The 24,108-nt window shown below is 39.7% G+C and overlaps 1 protein-coding gene across 1 annotated transcript in view; it reads left to right on the top strand.

Moving 5' to 3' along the window:
• Nucleotides 1-24,108, top strand: part of USP13 (ubiquitin specific peptidase 13) — a 164,015-nt gene that overhangs the window by 75,449 nt on the left and 64,458 nt on the right. The window contains exons 5-8 of the mRNA XM_007948269.2: nt 7,382-7,524; nt 9,015-9,199; nt 19,474-19,568; nt 20,521-20,708. Coding sequence (XP_007946460.1) covers nt 7,382-7,524; nt 9,015-9,199; nt 19,474-19,568; nt 20,521-20,708 — 611 coding nt within the window. The remainder of the gene's footprint in view (nt 1-7,381; nt 7,525-9,014; nt 9,200-19,473; nt 19,569-20,520; nt 20,709-24,108) is intronic.

The following is a 24,108-nucleotide window of genomic DNA, read 5'->3' as shown; positions in this document are numbered from 1 at the left end:
GTTTTGGCTGAAGATATTGAGCTTTTCCATCACCTCTTGCCACAGATGTAGTCATTCTAATTCCTGTGTATTCCATCTGCTGACATCCATGTGTATATCTGTTGCTTGTGTTGTTGATAAAAGGTATTTGCAGTGAATAAGTCGTTGATCTTGCAAAATTCTATCATGTGATTTCCAGCATTCTTTCTGTCACCAAGGCCAAATTTTCCAGCTACCAGTGATTTTTCTTTGTTTCCAGCTTTTGCATTCCAGTCACCAGTGATAATTAACACATCTTGATTGCACATTTGGTCAATTTCTGAGTACAGAAGCTGATAAAAATCTTCAATTTCCTTATCTTTTGCTTTGGTGGTTGGTGCATAAATTTGAATAATAGTCATGTTACCTGGTTTTCCTTGTAGGCATATGGATTTTATCGTATCACTGACAGCATTATATTTCAGGACAGATTTGAAATATCCTTTGTGATGATGAATGCTATACCATTCTTCTTCAAATTGTCATTCATTCCTGGTATGGTAGATCATGCCTGATTCAAAATGGACAAAACCAGTCCATCTCATCTCACTAATGCCTAGGATATCAATCTTTGTGTGTTCCATTTCATTTTTGATAACTTTCAGTTTTCCTAGATTCATACTTCATACATCTCATGTTCTGATTATTAATGGATGTTTGTAGCTGTTTCTCCTCATATTGAGTTGTGTCCCGTCAGCAAATGGAGGTCCTGAAAGCTTTACTTCATCTATATCAGTAAGGTTTGTTCTACTCTGATGATGCAGCTCTTTCCTAGTCGTATTTTGAGAGCCTTCCGACCTAAGTGGCTCATCCTCTTGCACTGTATCAGATAGTGTTTCCGGGCTATTCATATAGTTGCCTAGTAATGTAACGGACAGTGTTTCTATGCTATTCATAAGGTTTTCCCTGGCCAATTCTTTGAGAAGTGGATGGCCTCTTCCTTCTTCCTAGTCTGTCTCAGTCTGCAAGCCATGCTGAAACCTGTGCACCATGTGCAACCCCCCTGGTCTTTGAAACACCAGTGGCATAGCTTCAAGCCTCACAGCAACACCCACCACAGTATGACAAACGGACAGACAAGTTTGTCTCCCTTAGCTGTTCAGAACCTCTCCACCTTACCTAGATCCCTGCCACTTGCTCGTTCTGTCCTGAACTCCCTGGCTTTCCTTTCCTTTCCCCTCTGCTTTTCTTGCCGCTTGGGAGGATGGGGCCTGGGTCCCTCCCCTTCCTTACCTGGATCCCTTTCCTGCTTGATCGCTCTGTCCTGGACTCCCTGGCTTTTCTTTCCTTTGTATCTCTAGTGAGAATTATTCCCAAGTATTTTATTTTTTTGGTAGCTATTGTAAGTAGTATTGATTTCTTTATTTCTTTTCAGCAATCTTTTTGCTGGTGTAGAAGAATCCAACTGATTTTTGTATGTCGATCTTGTATCCCACCGCTATGCTAAATCTCTCAATTAGTTCCAGTAGTTTTTTTTACTGAGTCTCTTGGGTTTTCTAGGTATAGGATCGTATCATCAGCAAATTGGCATAGTTTTACTTCTTCTTACCCGTTTGGGTGCCTTTAATTTCCCTTTCTTTTTTTTTTTTTAAATTTTATTTTGATTTGGGTGAAATAATTTCCCTTTCTTGCTTTATTGCTCTGGCTAGGACTTTCAATAAAATGTTGAATAGAAGTGGTGATAGGAGGGCATCCTTGTCTGGTTCCTGTTTGCAAGGGGAATGAATGGTTTCAGTCTCTCTCCGTTGAGAAGAATGTTGTATATTAGTTTTGCTTATGTACCCTTTATTATGTTGAGGCATTTCCCTTTTATTCCTGTTTTACTGAGAGTTTTGATCAGGAATGGGTATTGGATTTTATCAAATGTCTTTTCTTCATCTATTGATGTGATCATGTGGTTCTTTGTCTTGTTTTATTTACATGGTAGATGACATTGATTGTTTTTCTAATGTTGAACCATCCTTGCATACCTGATATGAACCTCACTTGGTCATAATGTATTATTTTTTTCTGATATGTTGTTGGAGGCTATTGGCTAGGATTTTGTTGCCGATTTTTGCATCTATATTTATGAGGGATATTGGTCTGTAATTTTCCTTTTTAGTGATGTCTTTACCTGGTTTTGGTATCAAGGTTATGCTTTCTTCATAAAATGAATTAGGGAGGATTCCATCCTTTTCTATGTTCTAGAATAGTTTGAGTAGGATTGGTGTCAATTATCTGAACATTCGGTGAAATCACCAGTGAATCCGTCTGGGCCAGGTTTTTTTTTTTTTTTGTTAGTAATATTTTTATGACCTGTTCAATTTTTTCTTTTGTTATGGGTCTGTTTAAATTTTCCACTTCAGCTTCTGTTAGTTTATGTAAATGGTATGTTTCTAGAAATCTGTCCATTTATTCTAGATTTTCAAATTTGTTGGAGTATAGTTCTTCATAGTATCCTGATACTGTCCTTTTAATTTCTGTTGGTTCTGTTGTGGTGTTTCCCAATTCATTTCTTATTTTTGTTATTTGTATTCTTTCTCTCTTTTCCTTTATAAAATTTACCAGTTGTTTGTCAATTTTATTAATCTTTTCAAAGAACCAACTTCTAGTCTTACTGATTTTTTCTGTTGTCTTTTTCATTTATTTCTGCTCCAACCTTTGTTATTTCTTTTCTTGTGGTGACTGTAGGCTTTGGTTGAGGTGTCGGTTTTGGCTCTTTCTTCTTTTTTTGATGTGTGTATTTATTGCTATAAATTGGCTTCTAATCACAGCATTTGCTTTGTCCCAGAGATTTTGGTATGTTCTTGTTTGATTCAATGAGTTTTTTAATTTCATTTTTATTTCATATATCACCCAGTCATTTTCAAGAAGGGTGCTATTCAGTTTCCATGTGTTTGCTCTTTTTCTGTTCATCTTGTTATTGTTGATTTCTGTAAAAGTGAGAAATATTTAAGGAATTTTTAAGAAAAAAATTGTTTGGAAGGTGGGATGGGGAGACAGAAGAAAAAATGTGCATTTATCTGATGGTGAGCAGTAGGACTACATAAAATATGTTGTTGTTGTTATGTGCTGTTGAGTTGGACCTGACTCATAGTGACCCCTCCTTGGGTTTCCAAGGCAGTCTCACTATGGAAGTAAATTGCCCATTCTTCCTTCTGAGGAGTGGCTGGTGGGTTTGAACCACCAGCCTTCTGGTTAGCAGTCAAGTGCCTTAGGCACTATGCTAAAATATGTTAGCCACTGTATTATCTTTTCATGGTGCTTTTGCTGCATTTTTAGTGTTTGATAATTTTTTGGAAAAAAAAGTTTAAAATGACAAAAATTGAACTTCAAAGCCCGACCAGGTGTTTTTTTCTTAATCTCTAGAGCTTCCCAACAAAGGAAGATTTAAGTTTCAGATAGTAACCCCTATATATTATAACAGAATGTGATACAAAGTTCAGAGAGACATAGCCTGTTGGGCCCAGCCTACGTTTTGGAGTCTGAACTTCAGCACCTCATTTTGGACCTTAGGAACCTGAGCAGTGGTATGCTCATGGCTCTCTGTGGTGTTTACTGATTTCCATGGTGTAAATACTCCCACATGGTTGATTTCAAGCTGCTGATGTGATATCTCTGACTGTGTCATTGGGAAGAAATGTGTAGTCATGTGCCATTATATAGAACTTCCAACATTCAGATAACATAAAACTAAATAATGATAGTAAATGTATTCTATCCTGTAGTTTGTTTCACAGTGCCATGGTTTTAAAAGCTTGCAAGTGGGCTGTGCAAGTTACAACAATTGATCTCTATTATCTTGGAGCAACAGAGGAAGAAGGAGAGTCAGGAATAGGAGGAGGAAATAGAATGTGTGGCTGATTGCCTGCATGAGCAAACTGCCTCCTCTGCCATGAGACCTGTGTTAGGCTGGGTTTTCTAGAGAAGCAAAACCAGTAAAGCTTATATATACATATAGATAAAGAGAAATTTATCTTAGGAAAATGGTTCACACACTTATAGAAGTTGGCAAGTCCCAAGTTCTTGGATCAAACATCAAACTGGAGACTTTTTCTGACTCACACAGCTGCACGGGCTGAGGTGCTCAAGGTTGGCAGGCAGTACACCGTCTGCTGACTCCAACGAATGACAAATCCAAGATCTCCAGGACGAATGGTGGATTGTTTGCTCACAGGTGATTGTAGGCAGCACAACAGGATCCTGATCCACAGAAGAGTGTCTCTTTTCCCAGGATGTCCATAAATATATTGGAAGCAGGCCACACCCCTAGAGAAACTCCCTTTCAACAGATAGGCTGATCCCATCATGGAAATAACCCACATCACAAGGCTTGAACCACACAGAATTGTGGTCCAGCCAAGTTGACACACAGTTCCACCTATCACAAGACCAGAAGAGCTGAATGGTACCCAGCTTTCATTACTGAACATTTTGATCATGGATTCTATAGAGGAATCCTGATCAAAAGGGGCAAAACATAGAACAGAAATTCAAGTGGTCATGGACTACAGATTTTCTAGAGCTATGATTAGATAGGAACCTTAGGAAGCAGTGAGTTTATGTTAATGAGGGAGGAACAAGTCAGAAAACAAGGGTGAGAATGGTTGTATAACTCAAAGAATGTAATCAGTGTCATTAAGTGGTACATGTAGAAACTGTTGAGGTAGGTATGTTTTGCTGTGGATATCCTCGACAACAACAAAAACAAAATAAAATTCAAAAAAGTAAATAACCTCAAAAGCACATGATAGTGAGATAATAGTGAAACAATTAGGAAATGATGACTTTTGAGTATTTATTACCTTTAATTATATTTTATTTAATTGTAATTTTATATAATTTAATTTAAAATAATATTTGTTTTAATAACTGTCTTGCAAAATTTATTAAAATTTAACAGTTGGTTCTTGTGAGCTGGTTTGAGCCAGCTCCAGTCCATGATTGAACTTGAGGCTTACAGAGACTTGGGGGTGGAGCCAGGACTAGCTCCACTGCACTCCAGGTAACAAATCCAGAAAAGAGTAATTCACAGTATAATTATAAGGTGATACATCCTGACCTTCAGTTACACCAACTAAAAAGGGGCTTTCAGGGATTTTAGATGATTTTCTGGAAACATTAGATCAGTATTTTATTCTGGCTTGGAAGTCTAAGGAAGTTATCTTGGGTATTACCGGGAAAGACATTCAAAGTAAAGAGAGGACAATATATCCAAATCTTGGTCAAAATCACAGTGCATTGTAAACCAGAACACAAAAAGATCTAATGGAGGTAGAGACAATGTAGAGGAGGACAGGGAACAATTCAGGTCATCGGTGAAACAAAGAAGGAGATCATGTCAGAACAAACTAAACGGATTAGAATTCTGTACCCAGAAGTGCTGAAGACAGCATGGCCCCAACTCATAACATCCAGAAGGGCTTTTGGTGAACTCAGGCCTGTTTTCTAGGAGCAACCCTGGAATGGGTGGGAGATGAATTCCACATAATTCAAAGGAAAGGCTAATTCTTTCATAAGTGTATAACCAGCACTTGTGAGAGATGAATGAGAAAATCTCTTCTCAGAGGTTTAACTACGTCTATAAGTGCCTGATCCATAACAGAGTATAAGCTTTTAGAACACAATGACCCATTCTTTATTCCTGCCTCACCCAGTGTCATTAGTTGGTGGTGTTCAGTATAACCATGGAGAGTTTTAAGCTGGGAATGATAGAGTCTAATTTTCACAGATCACTCTGCCTGCTGTACAGAGAAGAGGGGACAAAGGTGGAAAAAAGAGACCTGTGAGGAAGCTATTGTGTAGTTATTCAGGAGAGCCACGATGGTGGTTGGGACTACAGTGTGGTTGAATTTGAGAAGAGGTGGGTTCCAAATATAGTTTGAGTGGAGAACTGATAAGATTTGCTTTGGAGCTGGATAGGGGTGGGATGGTGGGTAAGGGAACTCCTTGCATTGTCTGTCACTCATTTCTAAGGTCAATCCCCAGTGCCAACCAGGGTAAAACATTCTGTGTGAAGTTCAGCCAATTGTGCAGCATGTTAGTGATGTAGAATATAAGTTTTTCAGTGTTGTTTTTAATTTTTTTTAATTTTTATCATAGCACAGAGTCGAGCATCTCCTACCACAATCAATTTTAGAATACCCATTTTCATTATGCCATGAAAACCCACCTCCTTCTTAGTCACCCTCCCAGCACCCCCACCTCCCCAGCCCTATGCAACCACTAATCTACTTTTTGTCTCTATGAATTTGCTTATTCTGGACATTTCATGTAAATAGAAATGTACACTATATGGTTCTTTGTGACTGGTTTCTTCTGCTAGGTATATGTTTTCAAGATTCATTCATGTCGTAATATGTTTCGATACTTCATTCTTTTTATGGCTGCATAATATGTCTGTTGTATGGACATATTACATTTTATTTGTTCCTAAATTGGTTAATGTACATTTGGGTTGTTTCCACTCAATAATAACACTGCCATGAACATTATGTACGTGTTTTTGTGTAGACTTAGTTTTCATTTCTTTCGGACAGATATCTAGACGTAGAATTGCTGGCTTACATGACAGCTCTGTTTCAACTGTTGGGGGGACTGCTAGACAGTTTCCTAAAGTGGCTGCACTATTTTACATTCCCACCACACTATAAGTTTTTAAAGATAGTTGGAAATAGCTATATCATTAAGCAAATAGCAGATGTAACGCTGGACATACTGCCAGAATCAGTTTGGGCTTGGGAGAAGCAGAGAAACTGTCGTCGTGTCCCCCCGTGGTCAGCTGGTGCCAAGCTGGACATTACAGATTTGCTTGTGATGTGAACTGGTCTGGCACAGGGACACCTAGGCATGCCCCTGTCCAGGGTCACATTTGCACCAGATTAAGAAAAGGAGCCATGCTGCTGACGTTCCACTGGAGTGCCCTTGACCACATGCCATTGTGTGATGAGTTGAGGATATTGGATATCTGAGCATGCATTTGCTAGGAGGAAAGCACACCACTTGGGTAAATCCTGGGCATCCCCTACTTAATTTGACCCTTGTAAATTGTTCACCTCATGCTTTACACCCTGCTTGTTTAAAGGTAGTACTTTTAAAATATGACTTCTAAGCTTAAACTTACAAACTGGTGGATTGATTGATTGATTAATTGCTGTCTTGTGTCATTGTCAATAGTACAAACTCTAGACTGAGGACAAAACCTAGCTCGTTCCAGGGGGAAGTGCTGGTTTCCAGAAACCAGTCTCACTCTCATGGTAGTTGTGCTGTTAGAATTTTATTAAATTAAGTGGTGTTTACTAATAAACTTGTAAACTCATTTTCTAGAAGTTGCTATTCTCTCAGACTGCTTTTATATGTAACATCTGGGTTTGTCTTACAGGTTACAATTGCTTGTGATGCAGTTCTTAGCTCAAAATCTCCATACAGAAAGCAAGACCCAGACACATGGGAAAATGAATTGCCAGTATCCAAATATGCCAATAACCTCACCCAGTTGGACAATGGAGTCAGGATTCCTCCAAGGTGAGAGTCAGATAGTGAACTGCAACTTTACCCCAAGACTGGCCAGAGAAATATTTGCTTCCCTATCTCTTGCTCTTGGGAGCTCTGGTAGCATAGTGCCTAAGGCACTTGACTGATAACTGGAAGGCTGGCGGTTCAAACCCACCAGCCACTCCCTGGAAGGAAGGTTGAGAAATCTACTTCAGTAGTGATACTGCCTTGGCAACCCAAGGAGGAGTCGCTATGAGTTGGGTCCAACTTGATGGCACATAACAACAACAACAACATCTCTTGCTCCAAAATTGGGTATACTTTTGTAGTAGATGCTGTTCACGCCCAGCCCATACCCCTAAAGCCATTCTCCACCCTAAGGCTTCCCGTTGCAAACACTTGCAACTCTTTGCTTGACGGCTTTCCCTGTTTGCCAAAACCAGATAGGCCTGTGTAGGGGACAGTGAGAAATATCATGGAATTCATGCCTACTGCCAGCCCTGGAATAGCCTTCAATCAATGAGTGGTGGGATCAATATCCAGCTTTTCTGCCCCTCAGGTAGATTGACTGTCTTCTCGGGTTCCCCAGCTGGACTGAGCCCTAGTTGCCCAGAGTAGTCAGCTGCTCATTAATGAAATCTGCATCGACTTCTTTCTCTTGCTGTCTCCCTTCCCTGCTGCCCTGTGGTGCTTCTTGGGATCGCATCCCTAACAAACCATTTGCATTCAAATCCTTGTCTCAAAACCAAAACTATACTCACTTCTGTCGAGTCGGATCCGAATCATAGCGACCCCTCCTTGGGTTTCTGAAGTGGTATCACCACAGAAGTAGATTGCCCAGTCTTTCTTCCGAGGATTGGCTGGTGGGTTTGAACCACTAGCCTTCTGGTTAGCAGTCAAATGTCTTAGGCACTGGCCACCAGAGCTCCTACTCTTTGTTTAGCAGAACCCAATTTAAAACAGTCTTTTGGTTGTAAGGCTTTGGCTGGAGTACTCTTTGGACTACATTTGTTGCTCCTCCTATTAGGTGCAGGTGTATTTATAGGAGTGCACAGCCAAAATTCGGTTAAGTTAGTTTCCTTTCTAGTTAATTGAGAATTGCAGTATAGTAGAGTTTTGTTTAAAGTCATTTTATTGTGCATATTTAGTGCTAGAACTTGAGATGTTTGTACATATGAAATCCATATAGTTTTAAATTTGTTCAGGCTTGGCTTTCTTCATGTGGAAATTTTGAGGAAAGACCCTCCTTTCTGTCCCCATGTTTCTAATCAATTTTCTAAAGGAAAAGAGCCATCTTGGAGGGGTTGTGTCTGTGGATGAGAGGCAGGCAGGCTGCTGCATGGTCCTGTGTCTCTGGGACAGAGGGCAATATGTTTTCAAGGTAGCTCTTCACCAGTCTCTGTTATTCCATTAAACGTTTCCCATGACTTCCACTTGAGAAACTCTCTTTTTTGAGATGTTAATTTTCTCATTAGGCCTTGCACTGTGGCTCCACTAACTGCTCTTCACTGATTTTCCAGTGGTTGGAAGTGTGCCAGGTGTGACCTGCGGGAAAACCTCTGGCTGAATCTGACAGACGGCTCTATCCTGTGTGGGAAGTGGTTCTTTGACAGCTCTGGGGGCAACGGGCATGCAGTGGAGCATTACAGAGACACGGGCTACCCACTGGCTGTGAAACTGGGAACCATCACTCCTGATGGGGCAGGTCAGTGTGCCTTGGATGAATTGGACAACTCACAGTGGCTTCCCCTTAGATAGGACAAGGCCATCATGCCCATAATCCCTAGAGTGGGAGAGGGTAGGCTTTGGGCTCAGACTACCCAGCTTTGCATCCTGACTCTGCCTCCTGTTAGCTGTGTGATCTTGGATAAGTTTAAAATTCTTTCTAAACTTCACATTCCTCATGTTGAGTATGATATGGTAACTCCCTCATAGGTTTGTTATTGTGCATAAAGCATTTAACCCAGTTCACCTAGAAAGGTCTCAGTAACAGCTGCTATTGTTTTTATTATCTATGTAGCTCTTGGCTAAGAGCAAAGAGCAGGAAATGGGACTTGTTGAATGAATGTGCATGATCAAATTCCCCATTGGAGCAACAGGAGGAAGCTCTAGAATTCATTACGAGGATTAGCATCATTTTGGTAAACAATGGATTAATTATGGAGAAGAAGAGTTATAAAGGATACTGTGTGTTAAGAGCCTCTGAAATGATCTTGCAGGGATGGATTTTTGTGAAAGAGGTTAGAATTGTTTCCTACATGTAGTGTCAGCTGCACAATCAGGTCTGTTTTTGCTTTTGTTTTTTGCTTTCACAGTGGTGCTCTAAAACATTAGCTTTTGGCATGTTTTTACAGTTAGTTCCTATGTTGGTTCTCTAGTGCCACTCTAACAGACTTAACCACAGGTGGTTGGCTTTAACAACTGCCAGCCTTTCTGGTTAGCTGTCAAGTGCCTTAGGCACTGTACCACCAGAGCTCCTTCTCTTACAGTTTAGAAGGCTAGAAGGCTGAGTTCAGAGTGCCAGCTTTATGGGCTGCATAGAAGCCCCTTGACTTTGGGCTTCAGCTCTGCCTCTTGGTCCTGGCCCACTGGAGCTGGAGGCTTCTCTTAACTCAGGCAGCTGCTGGCTACTGAGCATGACACACCCAAGGTCTACAGTAAAATGGCACAGTCCCAAGACTATCAAGCAACACGGCTTACCACTCACTCAAGTTCAGAGACAGTCTCAAGATTAACAGGCAGGCCACTGAGATGAAGACTGGGCCAAATGCAGGATCCAGATGTGTCAGAAAGCTAGAGACCTTTCTCAAAGCTGCTTCTTACATACTGGAAGCAGACCACATCTCTAAGACAGCTGCTCACAGTAGATTTCACCATGGAGTTGGTTACCAGTCTCACCATGGGAAATAACTACATCCAGTTGCCCAGCTACTCAAAACCAGGCCCAGCCAAGTAGACCCATAACCTTAACTGCCACAGTTCCTTCTACCATTTTGTGAGAGAAAAGGGATATAATATCACAGTCAATAATAAGAAATGTAAATATCTGGCAGGCCACTAGCTTCTCTGGGTATAAAAGTACGTTATCCTATCGTCATGGAAGATAATTTATGAAGCAGAGATCTGGACCAACACCCAGAATCTGGCCCAACACCCAGATTAGTCTTCTCTATCTTTCCAGACTTTCTCTTATATTTCTTCTTTGCTTTAAGGTAAAATGATGTTTTTGGAGAAATTTACAGACATCTGTTTTCTTTCTTTTTCCTTCTGATCTGTTTCTGTGACTGAATTAGCCTGCCTCAGAGCTGATTGGCCAAGATGTTTCCATTAAATAATGCACTTCTCACCAACTATTTCTTTTCCCTTGAACTGGTTCAGTCAGTCTTCGCTTGCTTTATAATTGGTGCTTGGTAGCTGGGTCATGCCAGGATTCTTTGGTTTCACATTTTGGAGACTTCTCCTGCGTCCAGATTTAGTAGAATTATTGTAACTCATTAGAGAAAAGTAGCTGTCAGAGTTCCAGATGCTGGTACCAGACATTTTCTCCCAAAGTAAATAAACATGTATGCAAGCCAGGTCTGCTCTTAGGTCTTCAGGATATAAGGAGAAAATTCAGGACACATACCTGTATTCAGAGGTGCAACATGGTGCTTATGTATCATCGGTATTCAATAAGTAGTTGTTGCATGACTGTCGAATAAGGCCTTTTTCTTGTCCTTTTAGGGGATTCCAGAGAGAAAGGTTTGCAATGTAGACATTCCATGGAATGAAATTGCAGGGGAAGAATAATTTAGAATTTCTTACTTTCTTTGTGGCCTTATATGGTAATTTTGTAGGAAGTTATTAGAAATCTAGTTCTCAGAACAGTCTAACGCTACAACTACTTGTATACATGACTTAATTCTTCTATGTAGTTATTTTGAAGGAAGGGCCTATTTCTTACTCATCTTGGGGCTTTACACAAAACTTTATACATAATAGGCACACATACTTTTATTAAATGAACCAACTAGTATATAGGGATTTAAAGTATTTGATTCTGTTTAGACATATGTTAATAATAAAGGCAAAAGTTAATTCTATTCTCTATGCAGCTTTAATTTTCCAAAAGCTTTTTACCTAGTGGGAAACTTATATTTTCAAACTGTTGTCTAGAATAAAGCTACAGTTTCTTTTCTTTCAACTTGAGGAAGGGATTATATAAAGACCCCTTGATTATACAAAGACCCCCTTGATTATACAAAGACTAGATGGGTCATTGTAATATATTTAGAAAATAGGGAAGTTTAAAGAAGTAAACAAACAAAAAAAAAAAGACATGAGTAATAATACTACTCTTCAGACAAATCACTACTAACAATTTAAGCATTTTCTTTCAGTCTTTTTTTCTTTTTTAAGGGTTTAATCAGTTCTTATATATATATATGGAGGAGCTCTGGTAGCATAGTGCCTAAGGCATTTGACTGCTAACCAGAAGGCTGGCGGTTCACACCGATCAGCCACTCCTTGGAAGGAAGGTTTGGCAATCTACTCCCATAGTGATACTGCCTCGGAAACCCAAGGAGGGGTCGCTATGAGTCGGGGCCAACTCGACGGCACATAACAACAACAACAATATGCATGCAATACATTTTTATAAAAATTGTATGATACTGTATAAATTTTTAATTCTTATTTTTTTCTGTTTAACATTAAATTTTATTTTTCCATGTCATTAAGTATTCTTCAGTGTTTCATGATAATTCCATAAATTATTTCACTATTTCCCTGTAGTTGTTACAAGTTTTTGCTATTCTGATGAACATAAATTTCTAGGACCAAAAGCTTGAACCCTTTTAAGATTAAGTTGCTGAGTTTCCTTTAAACAGTTATAACAATTTTGATTACCACCAGCAGCAGTGTTTGAAAGTACCCGTTTCAACAAATCTTTGAATACTTTGTGTATTAAAATTTTGGAAAACAAAATGCTTGCTAATTTGATCAGGTAAAAATGGTATCCTTTTAAAATGGTGTTACTAGTGAAGCTGAACATTGTTGTTGTTATGTGCCATCGAGTTGGACCCGACTCATAGCAACCCCTCCTTAGGTTTCTGAGGCAGTATCACTATGGAAGTAGATTGCCCAACCTTCCTTCCGAGGAGTGGCTGGTGGGTTTGAACCGCCAGCCTTCTGGTTAGCAGTCAAGTGCCTTAGGCACTACCGTACCAGAGCTCCTGAAGCTGAACATTATTCATAGTATTTTTGGTCATTTGTAGTTCTTTTGGTGAATTTCTTATGCTGATTTTCTAGTGGATATTGTATAGGTTTTTCTTTTCTTATTGAATGAAATGCTCCTTAGTTAGCTGTAGCTTATTTATTTAAAAGCCAAACAAATTCATAAACACATGTACTGTTTCTTAAGTAGCTAAAGAGGAGCTTTGTGGATGCTGAGGCTCAGGAAGGAAGAATATACCCTCTGTCTGGGCCTGGGGTAGATAACACCTGATAAGGGTACAACTGCTTAGGGTTTGATCTTCCTTATTCATGAGGTTGACTCAGGCTAATTGAACTCACAGAAATGAAGTCTCAACGTAAGGGCATTTCCAAGACCATGTATAGCATTAGCAGACAGTGTTTCTACAATGTATTGGTATGTTCTATGACAATTCCCAGGTATATAGTAGAACTGACAAGGGACAAGGTTGTAGTCACTTCTTGGTCACACCCAGCTACCCAGAGGGAGTGAGTAGTTGTACCTGTGGGCTCGGGACCATAGTTGCAGGGGACATCAAGCTCAGTTGGCATAACATACTACATAAAACGTTCCACATCCTACTTTGGCAAGTAGCGACTGGTATCTTAAAAGCTTGCAGGCAGCCATCTGGATGCAACAATGGCTCTCTCCTTGTCCAGAGCAAAGAAAAATGAAGAAAACCAAAGATTCATGGTGTACCAAGGGACTGGCACACCATGTGATCCTCAGCCTGTATGACTATGAGAACAGAAGAACTAGATGGTGCCCAGCTACCACTGTCAACCACTCGGAGGGGGATCTATGGAGGAGATCCTGGATAGAGAGGGAGAACAATGTGGAACAAAACTCAAAATCATTGGGAAAAAAAAATAGGGATCAGGTTTGCTGATTTGATAGAGCCTGGTGGAACCACTGAGACTGTGGTCCCTAGCTGCCCTTCAGGCCTGGAATTGAACCCACTCCTGTGGCTTCCAGCCAAACAAAAGACAGGCATATGAGGCATATGAGGCATATGACAGGCATTTACGCTAGGTAGATACACTCCTTGGAGAGGACAATCATGGGAGAATAGAAGGGCTGTCTATGCACAGGGATATAGCTCAGGGGGCAGGAGTACATGGAGGGATGGACACAGGGCAGATGTAAATATGGGGAGGAAGTGGGAGGGGACCTGTTACATTGTGATAAATTGTAGTCATTGTCATGAGACAAAGTATATGTGAGCTGCTGTATAGAAAGTGAATTTGCTCTGTAAACTTTCACACAAATCACAAAAAAAAAAAAAGGTAAGGGCATTTATTTTTTACCTTATAATGAGAACTACAAACTGCCAGTCATTGGGATGTTTATGTCTTCTTGACTAGTACATTCCTTCCCTGTGGGAATCTGAATTATATTTAGAAGATTGCTTAGTGAACATGGAATCCAAGAAGGTAGTGGACTCAAATGTTTTATGGTAGTGTGATCTGATAATCCTGGTGGCCTTTTCCCTAATAAGGATATACCTGTTGGTGACAAACTCCTGTTCATCCTTGAGGTCTCAACTTAGATTTCACTTCGTCCAAGAAGCCCTTTTTGTCTAAGCTAAGCCAGTACAGTGGCATGAGTAGTCAAAATGGTTCCCATATCAAATTTCACTCTGAGTCCCCATGGGTACAACAACAAACAAACCAAGAAATAGATCACCATACAAACAAACAAACAATCAAAAAGCTTTTTACTGTGGGAGGACACATTGGTTTAGCAAAGCAAGGATGAATTTCTTAGTGGGGAAGGGAATGAGAGGAAGTGCAGGGAGAAGTGGATGCTTTATTTTTTCCAAGTGGATATTAATTAATCTAAGAAGATGGATGCTTCAGTGCCTTGGGTAATTGTAGGAGAGTCTTCCATGGATGCCCAAGACAGCTGCGAAATTGCCCATCCTTCAGATCCCTGCACCAGCTCAATATTATTTTCACATTGGTCTTTCTTCTTTGGTTTTCTTCACCCATGACTTGGGGATGGGCTCTTTTGAGTTTCTCACAGCCAGGGTTTTGGATTCAAGGCATCGACTACTTCATTCTGGTTTTGATCTGGCTTGTGCTCTACTGTATGCCACTGTAGTGCCCAGTGCTGCTTCCTCATAGCACCTTTCGCAAGGTCCTGTGCCTGTTTAATGGTGGTCACCTAGGACCGCAGTGCCTGAGCGCCACTTTAAATTTAATTGGGTGCCATTGTATCTCTGGCATCTACCATTGCCCCTTGTACATAGTAGGTGCTCAATAAATATTTGTGAATTAAATAAATGGAGGAAGACACACCAACCAAATTTGTTCCTCTCATTTACTTTTTTCTTTTTTTCCTCTCTCTCTTTTTTAGGAGCTCTGGTAGCATAGTGGCTAAGACACTTGCCTGCTAACCAGACGGCTGGCGGTTCAAACCCACCAGCCACTCCTCGGAAGGAAGGTTGGGCAATCTACTTCCGTAGTGATACTGCCTTGGAAACCCAAGGAGGGGTCGCTATGAGTCAGGGCCGACTCGACGGCACATAACAACAACAACAACAACAACTTTCTTTTTTATCGCCATTTTTTTTTTTTTCTTTTACCTGTTTTTCTTTCCTGTCTACAGTCTAGGTTTTGACTGGACTAGGAGCTATTTAAAGTGATATTGCATGCTTCTGATCATATTCATTTTGTGCTTATTTTTTTAGTTTAATTGCGAGAGCATTCTCTCATTTCTTTTCTTTCCATCTGTCTATGGCAGATGGCCTCTAGGCACACACTCGTAATGTAACTCTCTTGGTCAAGAGATGCAAATTGGGTAGAAAGATCAACACTCAGCTGTTAAGAACCTTTCCTCACCCTTTCTTCTCTGACTTACTAGTTGGTGTTTGACCAGGAATGCTGGTCAAGGAATGGTTTTCTCTCTATTTGAGCTGTGAGAGCAAGCAGCAAAGCTGATTTCCCTGCTTTTGTTTTTCAGTCTCAGTGTGAGAACTTGTCCAGTGTAGAAGAACATCTTTGCCTCTCCCTTCCTTCTGCTCTCTCATATAGAAACCTGAGGGCAGGATTTGGATTTCTGCCATTTTCTGTACCGTAGGAAAAGAGCCTAAAGTTGCATGACCAAACCATAGCCAAGAAAATGTCTGCTGAGGTCCTTCACATCAAATCAGCATTTTTTTCTAAGATTATTTGACACATTAAACTTTAAATGAGCATAGAGGCCCCCTGCTTGTCTCATTTAACATTCTATCCTCAGTATATCTGTATATATTTGGTGCTTAGTAAATAGTTGTGGAATATGATGACTGACTGACTGACTGAATCATTGAATAAATGAGTTTGAGTTGATCCATATGGATGAACAAGGATGACCAGTGGCACTTTCTAGTCCTAACAGCATACCATCCAATAGAATCATTTTAATCTTTGGAAATTACTCTACAATGTCTTTTTTCAATCAAAGTTTTACAGTAAATTTGGAGGAAAAAAAGAAAAACAAAAAAGAAATATTGATAAGCTTGCCATTTAGACACAACAAATTTTTGCTATACTGGTATGATTTCTTACAGATTCTCAGTCTTCATCTTGGTCTCAGTCTCCATTTCTACTCTTTACCTTTTTCTTTAATCAATGTTGGAACTATTTTCTAACCTGCGTATCACATCAATAAGGAACTTTGGTGGTCGGCCCTTCAAATCCACCAGCTGCTCTGCGCGAAGATGAGGCGATCTACTTACGCAAAGGTTTACAGGCTTGGAAACCCAATGGGTGTTGCTACGAGTCAGAATCGACTTGATGGCAGTGGCTTTGTTTTTTTTTTTTTTTAAAATCACATCAGTGAGCTATTCATATTCTACATATATTCTTTTATTTTTTTCTTAATTGATCTCTAGCTCATACTTTGTGTAGTTAACTTGTTATTTAACTTGAATCAAAGATGGATTGACTTCTAATATGAACTCTTTTGAAACACTGCAGCTGCTATTCCTGGGAGAACTCCTCTCTGAACTTCCTTTGATTCTTGGCTCTAAGTTTTTAAGCCAAGTTGGGTGGGTAGCTGGGTGGGAGGCTAATACTTATTGGCTGTGGTAATTTCTGAGGTAAAACCTTTGCTAAACTGAAGTTATAGGAGCTCTGGTAGCATAGTGCCTAAAGACACTTGACTGTTAACCAGAAGGCTGGTGGTTCAAACCCACCAGCCACTCCTCGGAAGGAAGATGAGGCAATCTACTTCCGAAGTGATACTGCCTCGGAAACCCAAGGAGGGGTTGCTATGAGTCGGGTCCGACTCGATGGCACATAACAACAACAACAAATGGAAGTTGGAGATGAAATGAAAGTTCCCTATGAAAATATATATAGGGCAGCATTTTAAGCCCCTGAGTTCACTTAAATTCTTTTTTCCCTTCTGGTTATATGTCATTTCTAAATTCTTCATGATTTCCGAGATTACAGATCTTAGTTCATTTTTAGATATCTTATATGTTACTCACAAAACTGCTTTTGTCATTGGAGTAAGAAATAACTTTTGTGTCTGTCATATCTTTGGAGCAGTTAATGACCATTTAGAGGGTGGAAACATTAGTTTATCAATGTTTCAAGAACATAATGGGTTTGATTTTCGATTATTTCAAATTCCTAAGCCAGTGCCAACAGTACAGTTCTAGGAATTTTATTTTCTGACTGATCTCTGATAGTTAGAGGTGTGAAGTCTTAAGTCTTTTGAACTATCTCATAGTTAATAATAATCAAAGTAAGTAGCGTCTAAGAAGTGTCAGTTTCACCTTCCAGCTGGTATGAGTCGTATTTCTCTGTCACTTATCATAGATTAAAAATACCATTGACACATTTTTTCTAGTCATTAGTTCAGAGATTGTTGTTGTATTTAAGTTTTTATTATCTCTTAATTGGTAGGCTGGAGATTTTGTTTTCTGTTTAGTTTTGCTTTTGAGAGCTGTGAATTATGTTAAACAATACATATAAATGAAGATGTTAGCCAAAAGTTAAAATTAGCCTTTAGGGGAAGGGGGTACCAGAGAGAGTTATGAAACGTTTCATCTATTAATAAAGACTGACTTAGCCTCGGTGGAAATGCATCTCTGCATATCTAGGTTTGGGTCAGACATCATAGCTTCTGTACATTTACATTTCTTTCTTTTTTTTTCTGGTATTGGTTTCCTACTCCTTTGAGAGCTATATTTTACTGTTCTAAAGAATGATAGGGAGCCCTGGTGGCATAGTGCCTAAGGCATTTGACTGCTAACCAGAAGGCTAATGGTTCAAACCCACCACCTACTCCTTGGAAGGAAGACTGGGCAATCTACTTCCATAGAGACAGCACCTTGGAAACCCAAGGAGGGGTCACTGTGGGTTGAATCAACTTGACAGCAGTGAATTTGGTTTTTTGGTTTTGGAAAGAATGATAGCTGTCTTTAAAGATCTGTTTTTCTTGTAATGCTGTGATGTATTTTGTTTTTCAATTTTAGGGTGAAGACATCGTGGTTCTTGAGTCTCTATTCTTGTTTAGGGCCTAGAATGGCACTTCATCAAGTCCTTTGGTGTCTGGAGATAATCTTAAGAAATAGCCTTGTGTAGAGGGAAGAGGACTGGGCCAGGATTCAGAATACCTGGGTTTTGGGCTACCCGTGAGGTTTGAGGCATATCATTTAACCTCTATGAGCCTCTTTTTGTCATCTACAAGATGGGCCTGAAAATAGCTATTTTCTCTGCCTCATAGCACTGTTAGGTAAGGCAGTGAATCAGATAGCTTTTGAAAACAATGCTTCTCAGCGTTTACTGTTCACCTGGTAGTCTTGTTACAATGCAGAATCCCGTCTGGAATGGGTCTGATAGCCTGCATTTCCAATAAGCTCTCGGGTGATGCTGCTGCTTTGAGTCCATATACCACATTTTAGAAGCAAGCTTTAGTCTACAGCAATCCCAGGTATTGCCACATGCAATGTTAGATCCTAAGGAGAGAAGCTGCCGCTCTTAGCACAAAGCTTCCTAACACTAGTATGCAAAGAATGTGGTATATGTGTGGCCAAAATGTGGCTCTCTGGGGCTATGAGGCTAGAGCCTTGTGAGTTACTGTGGTGTATCATGCAAGCACCATCATCTTTCATGCGTGTTATGAAGTGAACACATGTGGAAAACACTGCACAACCTTCACAAATCCCTCAGTAGCTCTGTGAGGTGTGGACACTAAGCTAGGCGATGAGGGGCAGGATGGAGCTGGAAGCTGATAAGCTGATAGGTCTGAGAATGCAGAGGATTTCGTAAGCAAAGTTTGTATTGTCCTTGACTGGCATCCTGATCCCACTGTGCAGCTGCCTGTGAGGGCCCATGTCTTCTGTCGGTCCTCCTATGGGTTCTCCAAGCCTATGGGCAGACACTGTCACCCTCTCCATACGGTCTCTGTGAGTTGGAATTGACTTACTAGCACCTAACAACAACAACAAATTTTTTATTATTTTAAATTTAGTCACTTTTTTTTTTTTTAAGGAAACTTTTTTCTTGTGCTTTTATGAAATGTTAAAAGAATTGATAATATGGTTATATTTTAAAAATAGACTTATTAACTGTGGTATTTCTTTTCATCTGTCCTTCCTCTGAATGTAACTCACAGGGACAAAGGTTTTTGTTTGTTTTGTTCATTCATACATGCCAAGCCTGGTGCATAGCAGGAGTGCACTAGATGGACGTTGAACATTGCATAATTTGATTGCAAATCTCAGTTTTTATTTTCTCTTCACCTTCTAGATGTTTATTCTTTTCAAGAAGAGGAGCCTGTTTTAGATCCTCATTTGGCCAAGCACTTAGCACATTTTGGAATTGACATGCTTCACATGCATGGGGTGAGAATGTCTGCTTCTGTTTCTATTCCAACTTTGTGAGGAGGGAATTATTTGGTCTCTTTGCTATATAAATCCTGTAACACACATCTTCATTTTCTAGAAATTAGATTTTAATGATTACATTTACTCATTGAATATAATTAATGTTTTCTTTTGGTTACTAGCTTATATTTTAATGCTGTAATAGAAATGACATCCTATCAAGTACTGTATGTTTTAGTTGGTGTTTACTTGCTACATTTCTATCTCCACTGATGGAGAGTTGCACAAATTACTCTTTGTATGTATAGTAAAAGGAGTACGTTTGGAGAGATGATGACCTTTAGAATTATCTATGACCAACATCATTTTGGTTAATTTCAGGAAGGGAAGCAAAGCTCCTAAGGGGTGGAAAAAATAAGCCAACCCATTATTGCTGATGGAAAAGCTTTCCCTCATTTCATATTGTGTTTTCAAGCTCCTATTATGATGGTATAATATTGTTCCCTATGAGAAACTATTTGAAATGTGTGTGTTTTGGTTTAGCCCTTTCCTCCCAGCCTGAGTCATCTCCCTTTCCTCATGTTCTTATTCTTTTTTGACTCTTCTTTCTCATTCATAGCCATTGTTTTTGTTTATTTTTTTCTCCTCTTCTTTAAACTTCCTTCTTCCTCCAAGGTATCCCCTAAGCTCCATGTTTTTTTTCCCTCCTATTCCTCTCAAACGGCTTTGCCTTTTTGTTGGATGCGTTGCATTGTATCTTCCCTTGTAAGTATTCTACTTGCTGTTTGTCTTTTGTTTTCCTTCCCTTGCCCTCCTTCTCAGTCTCTTTTAATTAAGTAGTTTTATTTCTCTATTTAATTGGGGAGAACCGGGGCAGAAATATCTGTTGCTATTAGGATTAATTCATGGGACCCGAACAGTGAATGACAATCACATTTAAAATTGTTTTTCTTTAATGACTTTGCCCCAGACAGAGAATGGGCTCCGGGACAATGACATCAAGCCAAGGGTCAGCGAGTGGGAAGTCATCCAGGAGTCGGGGACGAAGCTGAAGCCCATGTATGGCCCTGGGTACACGGGTCTGAAGAACCTGGGCAACAGCTGCTATCTCAGTTCTGTCATGCAGGCCATCTTCAGCATCCCGGAATTTCAGAGGGCGTAAGTTCCTCCCCGCAGCAGGACGAGGTGCACCTCTGCTGCCTCCCCACCTTTAGGTCTCATCTGGTCTATATGAGCTGGGAAACCCGTCTTGGTTGGCTTCAGGTCATTTTGCCGTATCATCTGTGACGTGATTTCTTTTATGATTTATCTTTTTTTCTGAGATACTGATTTGAAACTTTTATTAAATTATCATCGTTTTACATTATGGTAAGAATATATGTAACAAAACATTGGCTGTTTGAACATTTTTGACGTGTATTATTCAGTGACATTATATTCACCATACTCTGCAACCTGTATCTGTTTACACATTTTTTCATCACCTTTAACAGAAACTCAGTGCTTCTTAAGCGATAACTTACCATTTCCCCACCCTCCTGCCATGGTTACCACTTATAAACTTTGGTCTCTATGCATTTGCTTATTCTAGATATTTCACATAAATGGGATCATATAACATTTATCCCCTTTGTGTCTGACTTATATCATTGAGAATAGTATTTTCAAGGATAATCCATGTTGTAAGGAGCTCTGGTAGTGTAGTGGTAAACGCATTTGGCTGTTAACCAGTAAAGGTCAGTGGTTTGAACCTACCAGTGCTCTGCAGAAGAAAGATGGGGCAGTCTGTTTCCATACAGATTCACAGCCTTGGAAACCCTATGGAGGTTGCTATGGGTTGGAATCGACTCAATGGCAGTGGGTTTGGTTTTTTTTTTTTTGGTTTATCCATGTTGTGACATGTATCAGGATTTCATTTCTCTAAGTGGTGGAATAGTATTCCATTACATATATGTACTGTATTTTGTTTATCCATTAATCTGTTGATGGACACTTGGGTTGTGTCCATCTTTTGGCTATTGTAAATTCTGCTGCAATGGACGTTGATGTATCTGTTTGCTTTCCCTGTTTTTAAATCTTTTGGGTATATGTGGCATGATTTCTAACAATGAGTCTGGCTGAGAGCATTTGGACAAATGGTAATGGGATCAGGTTAGATAAGGCAATCTTTGTAAACTGAAAACAGCCTACGTGGGTTTGTGGTATTGATAATGGCTTCATTTTTATTTCATTACTCTATGTGCCAAGATATATTAATCATTAATCCTCAAAGCAGACCTGCCAAATAAGTTTTATTCCTTTATGTACAGGAGCCAGGAGAGATTCAGTGATTTATTTGGTCAATGTCTCCCTGCTGTTAAGTGAAGTTTCTTGGAGGATTTAGGATTTTCATTTTTTGTTATTACTCAATCTGTCTTTCATAGGCTGGTGTTGGTCCATGGGCTATTGTATATAGATCTGCTACAAAATACATATGCACATTGAGAGTGAGCATTTAGAAGGTTTTGTAGAAATTTGACATTGCTGTGTCTTACAAGTGGCATTTCATTTTTCTATTAGTTTATTTTTATTGTTACCTATGTGTCACAGGTTGTTAATGAGTCTATGTACAAGTTCAGCATGAGCACAATTAATGGTATGCAGATGACACAAACTTGCTTTCTGAAAGTAAAAAGGACTTAAAGCATCTACTGATGATCAAAGATTTGGTATGGATTACACCTCAACATAAAGAAAACAACAGTCTTCACAACTGGACCAATAAGCAACATCATGATAAATGGAAAAAAAATTTAAGTTGTCAAGGATTTTATTTTACTTGGATCCACAATCAATACCCATGGAAGCAGCAGTCAAGAAATCAGACCTCATATTGCCCTGGACCCATCTGCTGCAAAAGACCTACTGCAAAAGATTGAAGTTTTCAAGAATTTTGTTTTATTTGGATCCACAATCAACATATATTAAATCACTCAGGAAATCAAATGATGTATTGCGTTGGGCATATCTGTTGTGGAACACCTCTTGAAAGTGTTAAAAGCAGAGATGTCACCTTGAGGACTAAGGTGTGCCTGACCCAAGCCATGGTATTTTCATTTGTCTCATTTGAACATTATTCACTGGACAAGAATTGATGCATTTGAATTGTGGTGTTTGTGAAGAATATTGAAAATACCATGGACTGCCAGAGAACAAAAAAGTCTGTGTTGGAAGAAGTACAGTCAGAATGCTCCTTAGAAATGAAGATGGCAAAACTTTGTCCCCTGTACTTTGAAAATGTTCTCAGGAGGGACCAGTCCCTAGAGAAGGACATCATGCTTGGTAAAGTAGAGGGTCAGTGAAAAAGAGGAAGACCCTCACTCAATAAGATGGGTTGACACAGTGGCTGCAACAATGAGGCTTTAACCTAGCAAGGATTATGAGGATAACACAGGCCTGGGCCATGTTTCGTTCTGTTGTACATAGGTCAGTATGAGTCGGAACTGACTCAGCAGCTCCTAACAACAACAGCAACATGTTTACTGTATTTTTAAAAAGTGTCATCTACATGAGTTGAAATTAAAAAAGAAAACTGGTCCTTCACCACTTGTAATTTGCAGTGCACTGATTCAGAATGCTTCCTGACCGGGCATGTGCAAGGCTTCCTTCTTCTTCCCATACCTTGGGGCAGGGTGGCCGTGTCTGTGGTTTTTCTTCCTTTTGTTGTGGTTAGGACAGTGAGCTGCAGCATTGCAGAGCTGCAGCTGGTGACTCATGGGCAGCTACTGTCTAAGTTTAGAAAATAATCTCTAGTATCTTCCAGAGTGGGTAGGTGTCTACCTTGGTTCAAGTATGGAAGAGGACACATGTGTGCCAAGATAGACTGAAGGGTAGACAACATGCTAGAAATAGCACAGGGCAGTTTGTCCATGTGGAGTCCAACACACATTGAAATCCTAATGGTCTTAATAGTGATTAATAAAAAGTATATCAAATATCCATTTATCCCCCATCTTGGTATCTGAGGACTTGCCACTTTTTGCTGTTTTCTGACTGAAAATTTATGGTCAGTTTTACATGCTTTTCATCCATTTGATGAGGATCGGTTCTTTCCTGCTAAAGAGTGTGCTTGCTGGTGAACAAAGAGAAAGTGGTACTTGTCTCCATGGAACTCAAAGTCCACTTAGGGAAACAGACATAAGTAAATAATCAGAAGAACAACAGAATGGCTGTAAGCATGATAATCCCCAAAGGGAAAAGGTCAGCGAGGAGCTCTTTGAAAAAGGGACACACAAAGGGGCACTTGGTAGATGTGTGGGAGGAGTAGAGTGGAGGGTTTGTAGGTTGAAGAAAGAGAAAAATTTGAAGCTCTTTAAATTTAATGTTAAAGGTGTATATTATGTTATTATTTTTTTTATTGTGATTTGGGTGAAGGTTTCCAGAGCAAATTCACTTTCCATACAGCAGTTCACATATACTTTGTCTCGTGACATTGACCACAGTTTACCACAATGCAACAGCTCCCCTCCCACTTCCTCCCCATAGTTACCTCTTCCCATTTTCCATCCCTCCATACTCT

The sequence above is a fragment of the Orycteropus afer genome, unplaced genomic scaffold (genome assembly GCF_000298275.1).
Source record: "Orycteropus afer afer isolate SDZICR_OR568_19922 unplaced genomic scaffold, OryAfe1.0 scaffold00210, whole genome shotgun sequence".
NCBI lineage: Eukaryota > Metazoa > Chordata > Mammalia > Tubulidentata > Orycteropodidae > Orycteropus > Orycteropus afer.
This window is presented reverse-complemented; position numbering and strand designations above follow the sequence as displayed.